This window comes from Rousettus aegyptiacus, unplaced genomic scaffold (assembly GCF_014176215.1).
Source record: "Rousettus aegyptiacus isolate mRouAeg1 unplaced genomic scaffold, mRouAeg1.p scaffold_m13_p_12, whole genome shotgun sequence".
Lineage (NCBI taxonomy): Eukaryota > Metazoa > Chordata > Mammalia > Chiroptera > Pteropodidae > Rousettus > Rousettus aegyptiacus.
The window spans coordinates 48043082-48058399 of record NW_023416287.1 but is presented as its reverse complement, the minus strand read 5'-3'; the positions used below and the strand labels follow the sequence as shown (position 1 = coordinate 48058399).

Genomic DNA, 15318 nt, shown 5'->3' with positions numbered 1-15318 from the left:
TTCCAAAGAAATTTCCTCCATCTGAGAAAGCAGCCCAATGAATACCTTCAATGAATTTCTCTTCATGGCTACGTAATTGCACTGAAATAAAATTAAATATTTCAGTTTTTTTCAGACATATTACAAACTGGCAGTGGCTGAAGCCATTGTACTAAGAAAGTACTAAGAACATTGTACTAAGTACTAAGAACATTAACAATGTTGAACACTTTATCACACCATGCTACACACTTCATGGCACAAACTCTCCATATGAATGAATCAGTGGAATCCTGGCATGCCTCTTGACTGACCTGAGTGAACTGTTGACTCCATGCCCCCCACTCCCACCCCACCTCACAGGTGCTCTGGTTGTGGTGAGCGAACTCATCATATCCATGTTCAAACTGAACTTTTCAGGTTCCTGAGTGGCAACTGGTTGGGTCTCACTAGATTGAGTATCTTTTTAATCATGGTGTCACCCAGTCTTCATTTGGTCCCTAGGCTTAAACCACTGGTTTAGGGCCACAGGTACTTACTTATCTCTGCAATAAAAAAGTGATCCCCAAATGAATTCATATTCTTTTTTTAATGCAATGGTTAAGAACTTACTTAATATGCTGATGAAATATAGTCCAGACTTATATGACAGTACTAGCATCAAGTTCAACAGGATGCCCAAAGAGAATTCCTTTGGAAGTAACTATTTGTCAGGTTGTGCCACTGAGTCTCCAGTGGCAATTCAGTTTTATGATTTATGATTTTCTTCAGGTAAATTTATAATCCTGATTATCCCAAGTTATGCTGCTTCTTAAAAAGGGAGCCAGAAATGGAGGTTCTTGCTTGCCTATGAATGAGCAATTATGAAGTAAACAATAATGGTGACATTTATTGAGCACTTACAAGTGCCAAGCACTGTGTTCAGATATTTGTAAGTATTACATCATTTAGTTTTCACAACAACCCTGTGAGGTAAATATTTTCATTATCCCTACATAAGTGATAGAGCCAGGAAGTGACCCCAGATTTGAGTGAGCCTAACCTCTGATCCCCAAGTTATTTCTCAAAAAGGCCAGGATAAGTGAGGTAAGAGGAGCTGTCAAGATGGAAGGAGACAGCAAAGCACTGTCGCAGAACGAAATTATTAACTGTGCTAAACAAAACAAATGTTTTTATTCTTTTACTTTATTGTGGTAAAATAACCTAATATAAAATTTAACATTTTAACTATTTTTAAGTGTACAGTTCAGTGGCATTAAGTACATTCTTAATGTGCAACCATCACCAATATCCATCCACAGAACTTTTTCATCTTCACAGACTAAAACTCTGTAACCATAAACACTAACTCTTCCATTCTCCCTCCTCCTGGGCCCGGGTAACCATCATTCTACTTTCTGTCTTTATGAGTTTGATTGCTTTAGGTACCTTATATAAGTGGAATTCTACAGTATTTATTCTTTTGTGTATGGTTTATTTCATTTAGCATAATGTCTTCAAGATTCACTCATATTGTGGCATGTGTCATAATTTCCTTTTTAAGGCTGAATAATATTCTAGTGTGTGTTTCTACCACATTTGGTCTCCACGCATCTGTTGATGGACACCTGGGTTGCTTCCAGCTTTTGGCTATTGTGCATATTGTGCTATGAACATCAAATATTTTTGTTCTTAACCACAAAACAAAATGAAACAAAACAAAAAACACAAACAAAAACCCTTCGGGAAAATAAATTAAATTTTCTAGTAGTACATCTTAGAAAGATAAGTGTGTGTGTGTGTGTGCGCGCGCATGTGCACACACGTGTGTGTTTATATGTACCAGCACATAAAAAAATGCCATGATCTTGAAATAGATATCTGCAAAGCATTTATCAACTCCCTCAGAGTAATCACTCCTGTTCCTAGTCTTCCATAATTTTTTTCAGTTGCTTCTCTTATAGCACATCACCCATTGGATTATGCTTGTTTAAATCCATTTAGAACATCAACTTCTTCACGAGTGAAATGAAGTATTAGTCTTTTTTGTGTCTACCCTAGGACTTGGCCAAGAACAGGTCATCAACCAATAATTAGAATAAATAACTACAAAAAACCACAGTGTTCATTATTTTCAGAAAAACTTAGAAAATTATCTTCTGTTTATGAAGTATCTCATTAAGAAGATAACATTTGGTTGTGGTTTAAAATGCCTGACGACTTACATATATATGGCTTATATTTCAAAGGAGATACCAAATATTGTGCACTATCATGTAACAATCATTTTTTAAAAGCTTACTATTTGCCAAGCACTATGCTAAGCACTTTATTCACATTATATCATTTAGTATTTGTAAATGATACTAAATATAGGTTGTATTGTTGCCATTTTATAGATAAAACCATAGCGTATAAATGTACAACTGGGCAAAAAGTGATGGAGCCTGAAGTCCAGCCTGTCTGATGTCCAAATCTGTGTCCTTCACCCACATCTCCTCAAGGTTTTGTTATGGGTGTTTAAGAAGCTTTTGAGTTCAGAGACTATGAGAAGTTAGGCAAGGAATCAAATATAGATTAAATGTTCATAAGTATCTTTAAATTTCTTGTTTGGTTTCCTTTAAGAATAACTGTATTTGTGGGAGAAAAAACATTAGCTGCAGAGAATGTGATTGCTTACAGGTACTCTAAGCTTTGCAATCTAAAGAAGGAAAATGGAATGAGCAAGAGGAGAAAATAAATTGAATGAATAAGGATGGATTTAATAAAAATGTACAACTTTGGAGGCCAAAACTGTTGATCCAAATAATTTAAGGATTCTTATATGTAGCCCTCTGCTGCTGCTGGTGTGGGGTGAGATTTAGCGCTTGGTGAAGATGGGGGAGATGGACACCTTTATACATTCCTGATGGAAATGTGAACTACAATAACTCTTTGGATAAACAGTATGCAGTATGTATTGAAACAGGAAATCTTTGATCCAGCAGTCCCATCACTGGGGATCTCCCTGTGGAAATAAAACATCCTATGATAAGGATACGTGTATAAAGATGTTTATTGCAGTGCTATTAGTTGTGATAAAAAGCCTAGATCAATTTATACATTCATCAATAGGGAACAAATGGTACCATAGAGGGTAATCTATTCTATGGATTCAGTAATTAGAAGACTGAGTTAGACCTATGTCAATTGACCTGGTCAGATATCCAGATATATTGTTAAGTGCATAAAGCAATTGCAGAGTAATGTGTTAGAATTCTTGTAAAAAAAAAAAAAAGAAAGAAAGAAAAAGAAAGAAACTCCAAATCAAACTAGCTATGTTTTCAAAGTATGAATAAAATTGGGGAGTGATACACAACCCAGGCAGTTGGTACTGGTTATTCTCAGTGGAGTGGAAATTGGGAAGTTTAGGAGGAAACTTAATTCATTTGCTTTTGGATTGTGCCACTTGTCACAATAAGCACATATTGCTTTTACAGTATAAAAGATCAATTGAGAAAACACATATTGTTCAGATTATTTTTCACATACAAAAATGATTGATTAATCTTAGAGTTTTAACTGCTTTAAATGGTCAAACAAAAGTCCCCAGGATTAGTCTTTTTTTGTAACTCTTCTTCCGAACTTGATTTTATCTGGTGAAGCTTCTATCTGCCTTCTCTTGGAATCTATATTTCTCACAGAAGTTTGACAAATATGCTACAATAAACATCACCAATATATCCACGTTTATTTAAGCTTTGCATCTTTGTGGTACATGCTGGCCTTGTACAAAAATCAGTTGCTTATCACTCTCTAGCATATCTATCTGCCTTAGAAAGAGCTCTTTGTGCAGTTACTCTATTTCATTCACGTTTTACCCCAGCATCCTGTTACTCTGTCAGGAGAAATGTTTCCAGTCCTTGCCTTATAGGATAACTTAGCATATTTCTATAACATTGACCTTCTTGGTCCACTCTTGGCTTCCCTGACACCTGGCTCTTCGCAGCACTCTAATATTGGAAGCATAAAGCAATACAATAAAGGGAATTAGGTGCATATACAATTTTGAGGAGGGGTGTAGGAGCAGTCTCTAGAGAAAGAATGATTCCCAGGACAAGACTGAACTGCCCCACCAAAGCAGCTGCCACCTCTAAAGCTGCACCTCTTACCTCCGTCCCAGGGCTCTGCTGACCCTGCAACAACTACCTGCCTCTTGATATCGAGGAAGCTAGTACATGCACACTGAAATGCTGGGCAGAAATCATCAGGTCTCTCTGCTTTTGTCTAAGCAGAAAAACAGTCGAAGGCCCAGTAACCTGGCCTCTTTCTCACTTCCAACTTTCCAATATCACGTGAGTGTAACTCACTGTTTGAACTTGATTTCAAGAAAAGAATCCCAGCTGCAAAGGAGTGTTCACATTTGTCTTTCCTGCTTGGATGTAAGCCTATAAGAGCAGAGACCATGCCTAGTGGCTCACCACTGTGTCACCTACCACTGTGCCCCACATACAGTAATGATTTAACATTTAACATTAATAAGGTAACAGTCCTAGAACCAGACACTATTCTAAACATGTCACATCTATTGACTCATTTAATTCTCATAACAAACTTCAGATATAGGTATTATCATTCTCCCCAATTTACAGATGTGGAACAGGCACAGTGAGGTGAAATAAGTTGTTAAGACCACAGAGTGGAGAATAGGACTTGAAATTGGCAGTTTGGATTGAAACCCTCACTCTTATTCAATACACTTTACTGCCTCAATATTTATTATTGAAAATGTGCTCATTTAAATGTTTACTGAATTGAATTACACAGAGAATTGATCATAAACATATTCATAATTATAGAGTACCTCTATAGTAAGGTTTAACATGTTTGACTATGGAGAAGATGGTGTACTTTGTTACCATTTGTACTGGAAACTTCCGTTTTTTTTTTTTTTTATCCTTGCCAAACTCATAAGAGATAATCTGTCCAAAGGTGACTATTATTAGTTATTTAAGTAGGTCGAAGTAATATTCAAGGCCTCTTAGATTCAGGAAAACTTGGGATCTAGAGAAATATGCTTGAGTATATTATTTTGCTAATACCGCAGGAGAACTTTATGTGCTGCCTTTATCAATGTGAAATGAGCAATGAATATTAGGCCACATGGTTCTCCAATCCTTAAAAGTCAGTTACATTTTAAGTCATTGCCTTAATCACTCTTGGTTGTCATTTTATTGTGACTTCAAGAAGAACAGAAATGAACAGAATGAAAAATTGGGTAACTTTCTATAGTTTAACTCTGTTACTGATGTGAGATGTTCTCATTTGTGTTTTCATTTTCATATTTAACAATATATTAACACTTGCTGTTTTAAAGTTTTGAGTAGCATGTGAAGTTGTCAATAAAGTTCTTTGCACTGTTAGAATAAATGTACTAATAAACACCAAAGCACAAACTACTGAAATAATGCACTATTTAATGAGGGGTAGCTGATTCAGGAGGACTCAGAGTCATTATTAATGCAATGCTCTAAAATAGGAATAGCAGAATTATTCCACAGACATTTCATGTATTCTTAGACTACCATATATTTAAATTCATATAGATTTTAAGACTATAGCTATATAATTTTTGAAGCAACATTTAGAAGAGAAAAACAATGTTTCCAAAGGTAATGACTTAAACGGGCAGAGGTTTCTTAATGACTAGGAATCTAGAATACATCCAGTTCCAGCTTCCTATTGAACTCTTGGGGAATGGGGAGTGACTGGGAACTTCCTTAAAATGCAACATCTGCTAATTGCTTGTTAACACACTGGAGATTCCCATATATTTCCTAAAAGTAGTGCCCATCTAGCTGTGGAGGAGCCATTCAGCCAAGGATAATTTGCCCATGGATAAGAGTTCCTAGGCAAGCAAAAAACTGGAGTTTGTGTCAGTTTTAGGGGTGTCAGTTCATAACTAAAATTATGTGGGACACCTTCTTGTGGCGTGACTATCAACTTCAACTTTTTTTTAAACCTTAAGATCTCTTTTGATAAACATACAATTTTTAAAGGAGAAGCTCCTTTAATGATAATTAAAATTAAAAAATAAATTTTGTGAATAAAAAGAAATTGAAGGAAAGGTAACTTTAGCATATGCTTTTTTCTGAACTACTGAAGCACTCCCATCTCAGGTTTTTCATGGCTGAAGATACATCTCTCTTGTGTTGCACAATTGTATGTGAATGCTAGGCTAGCTAGTCCAGAGAGCTATTCCTGGATGGACCTGATACCTGGATTGCACGTGAAAACTTGGACTTTGTGCCTGTGCCTAGACTATTGTTTCATTTGTCTCATTTGTTTTCTAGACAAATCTGGGCTGCTCCTTCAAGGTAGCAGCCAGCAGCAGTTTGTCTTTTGTTTCCTGGTGCTTCCTAGGGATTTAAATTCAAGAAGTACTATAAAGGTTTATTTATAGCACATTCATTTGTTTCATTTAATGTTCTGTCCGCATTAACCTTGGCAATGGCTTAAAGATTTGTTAGCAACTTTGTTGCTGGGATTTTTCTTATTTGGCTCACTTTGCTACATGCCACCGTAAAAGATGCAGTTTGGAATTCATTTCCAATCTGTGACTGTGACAAGTGTTTTGGTTTGGGCCTATCAGTAATAAGAACTGAAGAATAGACTACAGCAACTGAACACTGTAGATTTTGACTTTCATTTCTAGCTTTACACTTGTGCTTTGTTAGAGTTCCCCAACGACGCGTTTGCTTCTTAGATGAGCATTTTCTCAACTGCTTTTACATCACTGGGCAGAATTCAGGAAGCAGGAGAGGTTGGATTAGAATACGACATAGAATTTACCTCTCCTAATAGAGGGACGGATAGAATTAGAGAGCAAACCGACAGACCCCTGTATGTTTTCCACGGAGCATATTTTTCATTTCCAAACAGGGTACCTCGCGTCAGTCTCCAGAAGACTTTGTTTTTCTTTTTAAGCGTAGATGAGAAGCTCCCTGAGAGCCAAAACGAGTGTCAGCGTGCTCAACCCTATAGACTTTCAACGCACTTCACCCTCCTTCCCGCCCACAGACTGCCTTTACTACAATTCCCAGCAAGCATCGCGCAGTGCCACAAAAGACCAGATCCTGGGCGGCAGCTCCGCCCCTGCAAGGAGCATGCTGGGACTTGTGTCTAATGAGTCGGATTAGCCCTTCCTTCTGTTAGGCATTCCCACTTGGAAGATGGTGATGCATTACCACAGCGGGTTCTCCAGTTTCGTAAGAGGAGCTAAACGTGACCGAGGATTGTGCCCTCCTGCCTGGCTATGCGCACCGCGTCAGTCTCACGGGCTTAGCTCCGCCCCCTATCCACACCCGTTCCCTTGACAGCTGGGTTGTGCTACCAGCAGCTACGAAGCCAGGAGCGCGCAGGCGCAGTAGCCCGCGCCGCGTAAGGCAGTACTCGAGGGCGGTACGAGCGCTAGGGACTCCTGCCGCTGGGGCGCGCACGCAGGCACGCAGAAGCTGTCACGTGGGGCGCCAAGGATCGCAGTGCGCGTGGCCGCGGCGGCTGGTGTGAGGTTGAGTCAGTTGTGAGACCCGGAGCTGCTGACCTAGCGGGCGGCCCACGGACCCGGCGACAGAGCGGCAGGTCTCGGGGTGCGGGAACTGTGAGCTGGTCCCATCATAGAAGTCGGCCTAGCCGGCGCCGCCGTCCCCCGCCCCCAGCCAGCAAACCGCCGCCGCGGGCGCGCCCCCGCTCTGCGCTGTCTCTCCGATGGCGTCCGCCTCTGGGGCCATGGCGAAGCACGAGCAGATCTTGGTTCTCGACCCGCCCACAGACCTCAAATTCAAAGGTAGGCAGGAACAAGGCAGCCCCTGACTGGAGTGGGGCGGGCGGAGGACTTGATTTGGGGCGGGCGGTGGGTGTGGAGGGAATGTTGGCGGCCGGGGCCCGAGTGAGCGTCCCCTCCCCCACACCCCAGGACTTTCATTCTCCGGCGGCGCCTCGCTTCGGCCCTCGGCCTGCCTGCCCAGCACCCGGGCCCGCTCCCTCCCGCGCCCGCTCGCACTCGGTGCGCGCGCCGGCCCCGGGGCGGCGGAGGGGCCCGGCCCTGGCTCCGCCGCCGCCATCTTGCGGTCCCGCGGGGGCGCCTCCTGCTGCTGCCCGCGCTGCTGCCCGCGCCTGGCACTTGTCCTTGGCCCCCGAGGGCCGTCGGGCGTTGTCTGGGAGGGCGTGGGTGGGCGGTGACCTTAGAGCTTGCGTTCTGGTCTGCGGTGGAAAAAGGAAGCTGTGGGGCTGGCGCAAGTACGTCCGTCGCTCTCACCCGTTGTCAGAGGCGGTGGGAGGGAGGCAAGGCAGCGGCGCGGCGGCCCTTGGACTAGGTTCCGAGAGAACCACTCCATGGCCTCCACTGCCTCTGTTCGCCTGGGTGGAGCCCGTCCTCGGCCCTCGCCAAGGATGCCGCTCCCTAGCTTTTTGTCCCGTTTATAAATTGGCTTTCGGGTACTTCGAGCGCTAGGGAGGCGGAGAAGCCTATGAATCTTCTGGTTATGACTTACGCTGTTGTGTTGGCAGAGACCCAAGAGCGTGCGGGCAGGAAAGCTCTGCGTCAGTCGGAGAATTGATAGTAGTAGGTTAATAGTAGACTTCTTCCTGGTCCTCTGATATGACATTTTAGCTTACCTTCCGCGTAGGGCAGACTTGGTGTTTGCTCTTGTTTAGCCTTTAATTTAGCTCTTTTGCTGTGGAATCTTCAGTGTTTGTGACTTTTGCCTTTACGTTTGCGGTTTTCCACCCCCTCCCTGCCCCGCACCCCACAATAAGGCTGATAAGGTGTCACTCAGCTCTGGAGCGCTGTTGATTTATTTTGCAGCAATGGCTCTGATAAATGATCTGACTTGGTGATCCTTGAGGAATTCAAGGGGCTGTTTGGCCCATTTGCTTTCCAATATGTAGGGTACTTTAGGGTAAAGAGTTAAACTGAACAGGTTTCTTTTTAGGAATAATAAAAGTGCGAAGATGCCGAGTAGGAAGCAGATTCCTTCCAATCTTCGGTTAAGTTTAAAGTGAATCCCGCTTTGGAGGATTTATTATTGTGTATTTCAGTTTCAGTAGCCACGATGAGAACAGTTTTTGTGGATGTCCATTCCTTAAAAAAATTAAATCCTTCATTGTGGTACAAGATCGAGTCCAAAAGAAAAAGTTATATTATTTTCCATAGGAAAAGTTTTAAATTAAGAATTTTAAAATACTGTATTCTGGTATTACGTGAGAGTAATATAATTCCTTTATTTTGTAAGCTTGTAGTGTATTTAAATGGGCTGCTTGTTAGGTAAGGATTTGGTTTTAAGACAATCATGAAATACTTGAGGGGCACTAAATGTATTTTATTGTCTCAAGTGTATGTGTGTGGCATGAATTACATAGTTTTAGCTTAAAGAAAAAAAAAACTTGTGGGTGATCATGAAATTACCTAACTCAAATAGCCACATCTTAGATTGGAGGAATTTAATGTACATCTTTATGGTGTGTATTTTGGCATTACTTTTTGACAAGCTTAGTTAACAGAGGAAATTTACTGGATAAATATGTGTGTATTGCTTAGAAGCCTTTAAAAACTAGTTTTAGCTCAGGAAATATCGAGTTTGAAGCTTAATGTTGCCGTTGTTAAGGACTAATAATAGTGGAGAAGCCAGTTAACCGAAAACGCTGCACGATGACATCCATATATTCACTTATTTTAGGTATCGAATAATTATTAGTCATTATTACAGAACAGGCGGTTCTGGGGTTGTGGTAAAAGCATTTAACAAGGCCCATTTTTAAAGTTTGGACATCAGTGGCTTCCTTTTAAAATTGGCAAAGTGTTTCATTGAAAAGTTTATAAGGACACATTCAATTGGGTCATTTATTTAGCTAACACTTACTGAAAGCTTCGAGCTATCCCTGTATTAAGAATATTCAACAATGAGGAATTCATTCACCAGGTACCAGCTTATATTTGGAGATTCTTCAGTGCTAAGCAAGGTGGAGAAAAGATTTACAGTTTGTGGTTTAATGGGGAAAGCGTACAATTTAGCAGTAAAATGGGATAGGTTTTATCTTTGCCCTTGAAAAACTGAGAGACTAGTGGAAGAGACAGAAAAGGCATAAAGATGTTATAACAGGCAAAACAAGTATGAGGAAAAAAACCTGTTCCTCTCTGCCCCCGCGCATTCCTTAATGAAACTTTCTAGGAAGAAGCTTGTTTTCTAGTTGGAGAAGAGTAGAATTGAGCAAGGGGAGGTTGCTCTACCACTGGTATGAGAGAGGGCTTATACTTAAGATACCCAATGGTTTGCTGTGAGCTTCAATTTAAAGAGGAGGGACAGGATGAATTAGGAGGTGACATTTGGTGTCATTTGAGTCCTTTCTCCTTAATGTTATTCTTTTAGTCAAAGGTAAAGTTTACTTTGATGGAATCCTCTCTATTCCAGTGCACAGCTCACCACTAAGTGAGGAGATTCATTTAGAATCAACACTCTCCTTATTTGTGGTCTGATGATGATATAAAAAGTCATTTCACTCTGACTTGCCCTAAATCACTTATAATTTTTAATTTAAGTAAGTCTGTTAAAGGATAGTTTTGCAAAATGTCATATATTCATATGTTTATTTGAGTTATTTTGACTCTACATTAGACTGACAGTTTCCTTAAAGAGAAATGTCATTTAATCATTCTGAGACGGGAGGGGGGGGGACGGGACGACGACGAGGGGACGAGTTTTTCTGTTATGTACATAACATAATTGTGATATGAATTATCTACACTTAGTACAATTGTGGAGATGCAGATACTAGTTTAATTCATTTTCTACATATGTGATATTCAAAATTTGTTTTATATAATTGTTAATGTGTGAAAGTGCTTTTATAATGATGTAGTAGATTCTAAATATCTCTTTCATTAACATTAATAAAGAAAAAGAAGTAGATCTTTTCAAATTCTGTTGTTTAAAACCTGACAGTAATTTGACCTAGAATTCAGATTTGAAAATTGTTACTGCATGTGAGGGACTATTATTTTTTTATAATTAAAATTTTTAGTTATAAAATTTTTTATTTCATATTATATAATGTTTTATTTTTCCTGCCTATTCATAGTTTTGGAGGAAAGTTTGAAGAAGAAAGTCTAGAAAATACTAAAATAAATTGCAAATATATTTTTTCCCCCTAGTGATCAGAGGAAGAGGAAAATAGATCAAAATCATTGTTTTGAAGGTGGCCCATAACAGTAATAAAGAAAATTAAGCTCCCTGAGGGCCCTGTGATGTGTCAGCCAGAGCATCTTTGAATAGCAGTACATCACTACGAAGAAGAAGTGAAGATAGAATATTCCTTGTTCTTGGATATCTGGCACATTTTTAGGTATTTCAGATCAGCTCCTATTTCACAGTGGCTACCTCAAACGTCTGGGTGGTCCCCCACTTCCATCCCCCAAACATGGATGTCTTATTCATTCCTTAAAAGCTTTCAAATAGCTCTAGATTGCCCACTGGATAAAAGCCTGATTTAAAAAAAATTTTTTTTAAGTATGCCATACAAGCCCTTTCACGATGTGCTGTCTCCGCTTGTAACACTTGTTCATTTGTACACATCTATACTTTCTTCCCTGAGAAAGAAAACCTCATATCTAAGCTTGTTTGTTCCTGCTAGTCTTGCTGGTTAAGGTAAAACCCCCATGAATCATACCTAAACCATGTTCCATCAGATATTTTCCCACTCCCTTTCAGCCACTGGCTGCTTCTTTTAAATATATAAATACACCTCAGTCTTTCATTTCACAAGCAAACAAAATACTTCCTTGACCCCTAACTTCTTTTGGTACATGTTCCTCTCTGACCTTCATTTCCTTTGCAGTCAGCTTCTTGGAAAAATAGTCCATGTTCTCTGGCTCTTCAGTTCCTTACCTCCTGTCCACTGTAGTACTACTGTTTCTGTCCTTAACTACTTATTGATTGCTAATTGCACTGATCATTTTCAATTTTTATCTCATTTGACCTCTCTTTAGCACTTGACATTGTTGACACTTCCTCTTTTTAAAAATTTATTCCTTTTTACTTCTTTGATTCAGTTATCTTCTGATATTCCTCTTTGTTCCATTTATTGTATCATTTATGGCCTTTTTTCCCTTAAATGCTGTGGTGTTCCTGAGATTCTGGTTTGGTTTCAATTTTATCTCTGTGGACTTTCCTTGTTCAGTCTAACTGTTTTGAGGGCTTTTCTTCTCTTTGGAAATGTTGTTACGCCCAAATCTGCCTTTTGATTGAGACTTTATAGTCAGTTTTGGAATACATACTAATTACTTATTGACTATCTGGATTTCAGTATTATTCAGACATCTCAAACTCATACCAAACTGATTTTTTTACTACCCATGCCTGCTCTTTCCATATGTTTTATTTTTTAGTGGCATCATCATTACTCACACCAGAATGACTTTGCACATCTAATAATTAACCTGTCCCCTTTAATACATCTGTACTTTTAATTTTATTTGTTTTAATTTATTCAATTATACAGGAAAGATTTGAGTTTCTGCTATATGTTATGCATGGTGAATAAGTGTTAAAACTACAGTTTTGAGTTAAAAAATAACATTTGTTTTCATGAGGCACTTCTCTTGGAATAGACACTAACTAGATAATCAGAAGCAGCAAATGTAGCTATGAAGAGCCTAGGTAGTGGTCAAGGAAGGTTGTCACAGTTGGACTTAAGATTTTTCAAGAAGTAGAAATTATCTGGGTGAGGAAGAAAGGAAATATAGTAGGAGCAGCATGTACAAAGATCCTGTGGCAGGAGGGAACATGAAACATTTACATGTCATTTAACATGTAAAATAATACCTCATGTTATTTGCAAAGCTGAAAGAGTCAGTATGACAGTAGTGGAAACAGCCAAGATGAGTGTTCTGCTTGTTTAGTAGGTCAAGTAAAGAGTTTTTTATTCTCACCCACCGAGGGGTTTTAAGTGGGGGGAATGGTAGAGATCAAGGGAATGGAGTGACATCATATTTGTATTTAAAAAGTATCCATCTGCATATCAGTATATATCTATATCTGTAAAATTCTGTTAGCAATATGAAGTAATATTAGAGGGGAGATAGAGATGAATTAGGCAGTCCAGGTAAGAGGTGACAACTTGGACTGAGGGAATGGTATTGGAGATGATGAAAAGTTAAAGAGGATCAACCCAATGTGACCTAGTGGTCTATTGATAGGATCACTGAGAATAGAGGTTATCTTGGATGTCTGTTGTTTTTAGCTTACATAACCGGAGGAATGGCGATGTTATGCAGTGAGCTAAGAAACGTTGGTTGTCTGGATGAGGACCAAATGCGTTTGTTTTATTTGGGGGTGGGGAGAATGGCAGGAGGAAGATCTTGATCTCATTAAATATGTTAGCTATGTTTAGCTCCTTTTAGATATTAATGAAGTGGTGACTGGTTGGCATTTGGTTAGAGGGATGTGTTACTCAGGGAAATGTCTGGACTTTGGAAAATTTCTTCAGGTGATTGTTATCTACTAGTCAGCAGACTGATCTCTTTTATGTTTAGTGTCCTGTCTTCAGACTGTTTTCCATGCTGCTGCTAGAACTACCCTTTGAAAATGTAATCCTGATATTGTTGTTCACTTGGTTAAAGAACCCACATTATTTTCCCATTATGTACTTGAAAAAGTTCAAAATTGGCTGCCTACCACACCATTTCTCTTCTACCCATAGTTTTGGTTATATAATACCATTTTCCCAAATACTTTAAGTTGTTGCAAGACTTTGCATATACTTTTTTCAGAACATTGTTTTTGCTCATTTCTGTCAAGCAGTCTCCAGTTTAAGAATCACTTCTTGTGAAGTCTTTGATTCTCTCAGTCTAAGTTGGCCATTGCCATCTTCATGCCACTATCAAAGCTTGTGCTTACCTGTGATAACAGTACTAACCACATTACATAGTATTTATGCTTACCTGTTTTTCTCTCCCAAACTGTACTGTGAATTACATAGCCATTTATTTTATTTTTATGTCCATAGTAACAAGATTGGGCATGGGATGATTGCCCAGTAAACTTTGATTGCATTAATAAGACTCAGATGATTTCTCCTGTAATTCCCATGTTCTTAGTCTTGAATGTCTCTCAGTAGGGTTTTTCATCTGCCTTTGTTTAGGTAGTTGTGTTTTAAAAAATTTTGTAGTTCCAGAAAGGGATAGGATATTTTGTTAAGAGCTGACTAGCCATAGATAAATTGTTCATTCTTTGTGCTTTACCTTTTAATTTGAGGTGCGACTAGGTGATTTCTTGGGTGGTGTTCTGGCCCTAAATGTTTGTGAATATGTATGACAGTTGAGTACAAAAAGAAAACATTTTTCTAATAAACAGAAAAAGACACATAAAGAATTGGGAAACCTGGATTAAGTCCTTCCAAGTTTGGTGTTTTGTCATTGTTAGCGTTGGTAATTTTGTTGTTGGTTTACTGTACTAATTTACCTTTTAAGTTTTCTTTAAAACTTTTCTTAACCATGCAGCGCTGGTCTGTGAGAGGAGTCTAGTCTGTTAGCAAGCACCCTTTTATATTCTCAGAGACCCTTCCTGATCTCTTTCTTGTTGATTTTGTGTCTTGGATGATCATTCAGTGAAATTGCATCTGCCTTTCAGAGTGGATAGGATGGGTCTCGCTTTACTTCAACCATAAAAAATTTAAAAGAAAATTAAAGATTTGCTGTTTTATTATAGTGTGCAGACCACAAAATGTATACTGTTTTGTATACTAAAGAAAAAAATCTGTGGGGAAAAAAATGTCAGGGGGTCCTGTCATTTGCAAATGCTTGTTTACTGGGTTTATTATAACAGAAATATGACTCAAATTACTCGATAAAAAGTTTAAAATTTCTTACGAAAACGTCTATAAAAACATAAACATTTATATACTTTAATAACTTTATATACCTAGTTTAATATTAGCATTTTATTTTTATCATATTTGCTTTTTCGTTTGCTGAAATATTTTAAAGAAATTCTGGATATTATGACATTTCAAGCCTACATACTTGAGTTTGCATTTCTAATAAACAAAAAAAGGTATTTAAAAAATATAATCACAACACCGTTATCATTTAATAAAACCAAAAATACTTCTTTAATATCATCTAATATTTAATCTCTTGAAATTTCCCCTAGTATACTTCAGATTTTTAGTTGGGTTTATTCAATCTATGCATTGGTATCCAAGTCGTCTTAATATGAAACAGTGTCTTCTCCCACCTCTTTTTTTATTCATGTCATTTACTTGGTGAAAAAATCAGGTTGTTGTCCAGGAGACTGTCCCATATTTCTAATATTCCTGACATGTATT

The 15318-nt window shown here is 38.8% G+C and overlaps 1 protein-coding gene across 2 annotated transcripts in view; it reads left to right on the top strand.

Annotated features, from left to right (window-relative positions):
• Positions 1-7465: 7465 nt before the first annotated feature.
• Positions 7466-15318, top strand: part of VAPA (VAMP associated protein A) — a 38943-nt gene continuing 31090 nt past the window's right edge. The window contains exon 1 of one of the 2 annotated variants that reach the window (XM_016119893.2): positions 7466-7783. In XM_016119893.2, the coding sequence (XP_015975379.1) occupies positions 7705-7783 (79 nt within the window). In that variant the 5' untranslated portion in view covers positions 7466-7704. The remainder of the gene's footprint in view (positions 7784-15318) is intronic. The other variant, XM_016119894.2, reaches the window with a different exon arrangement.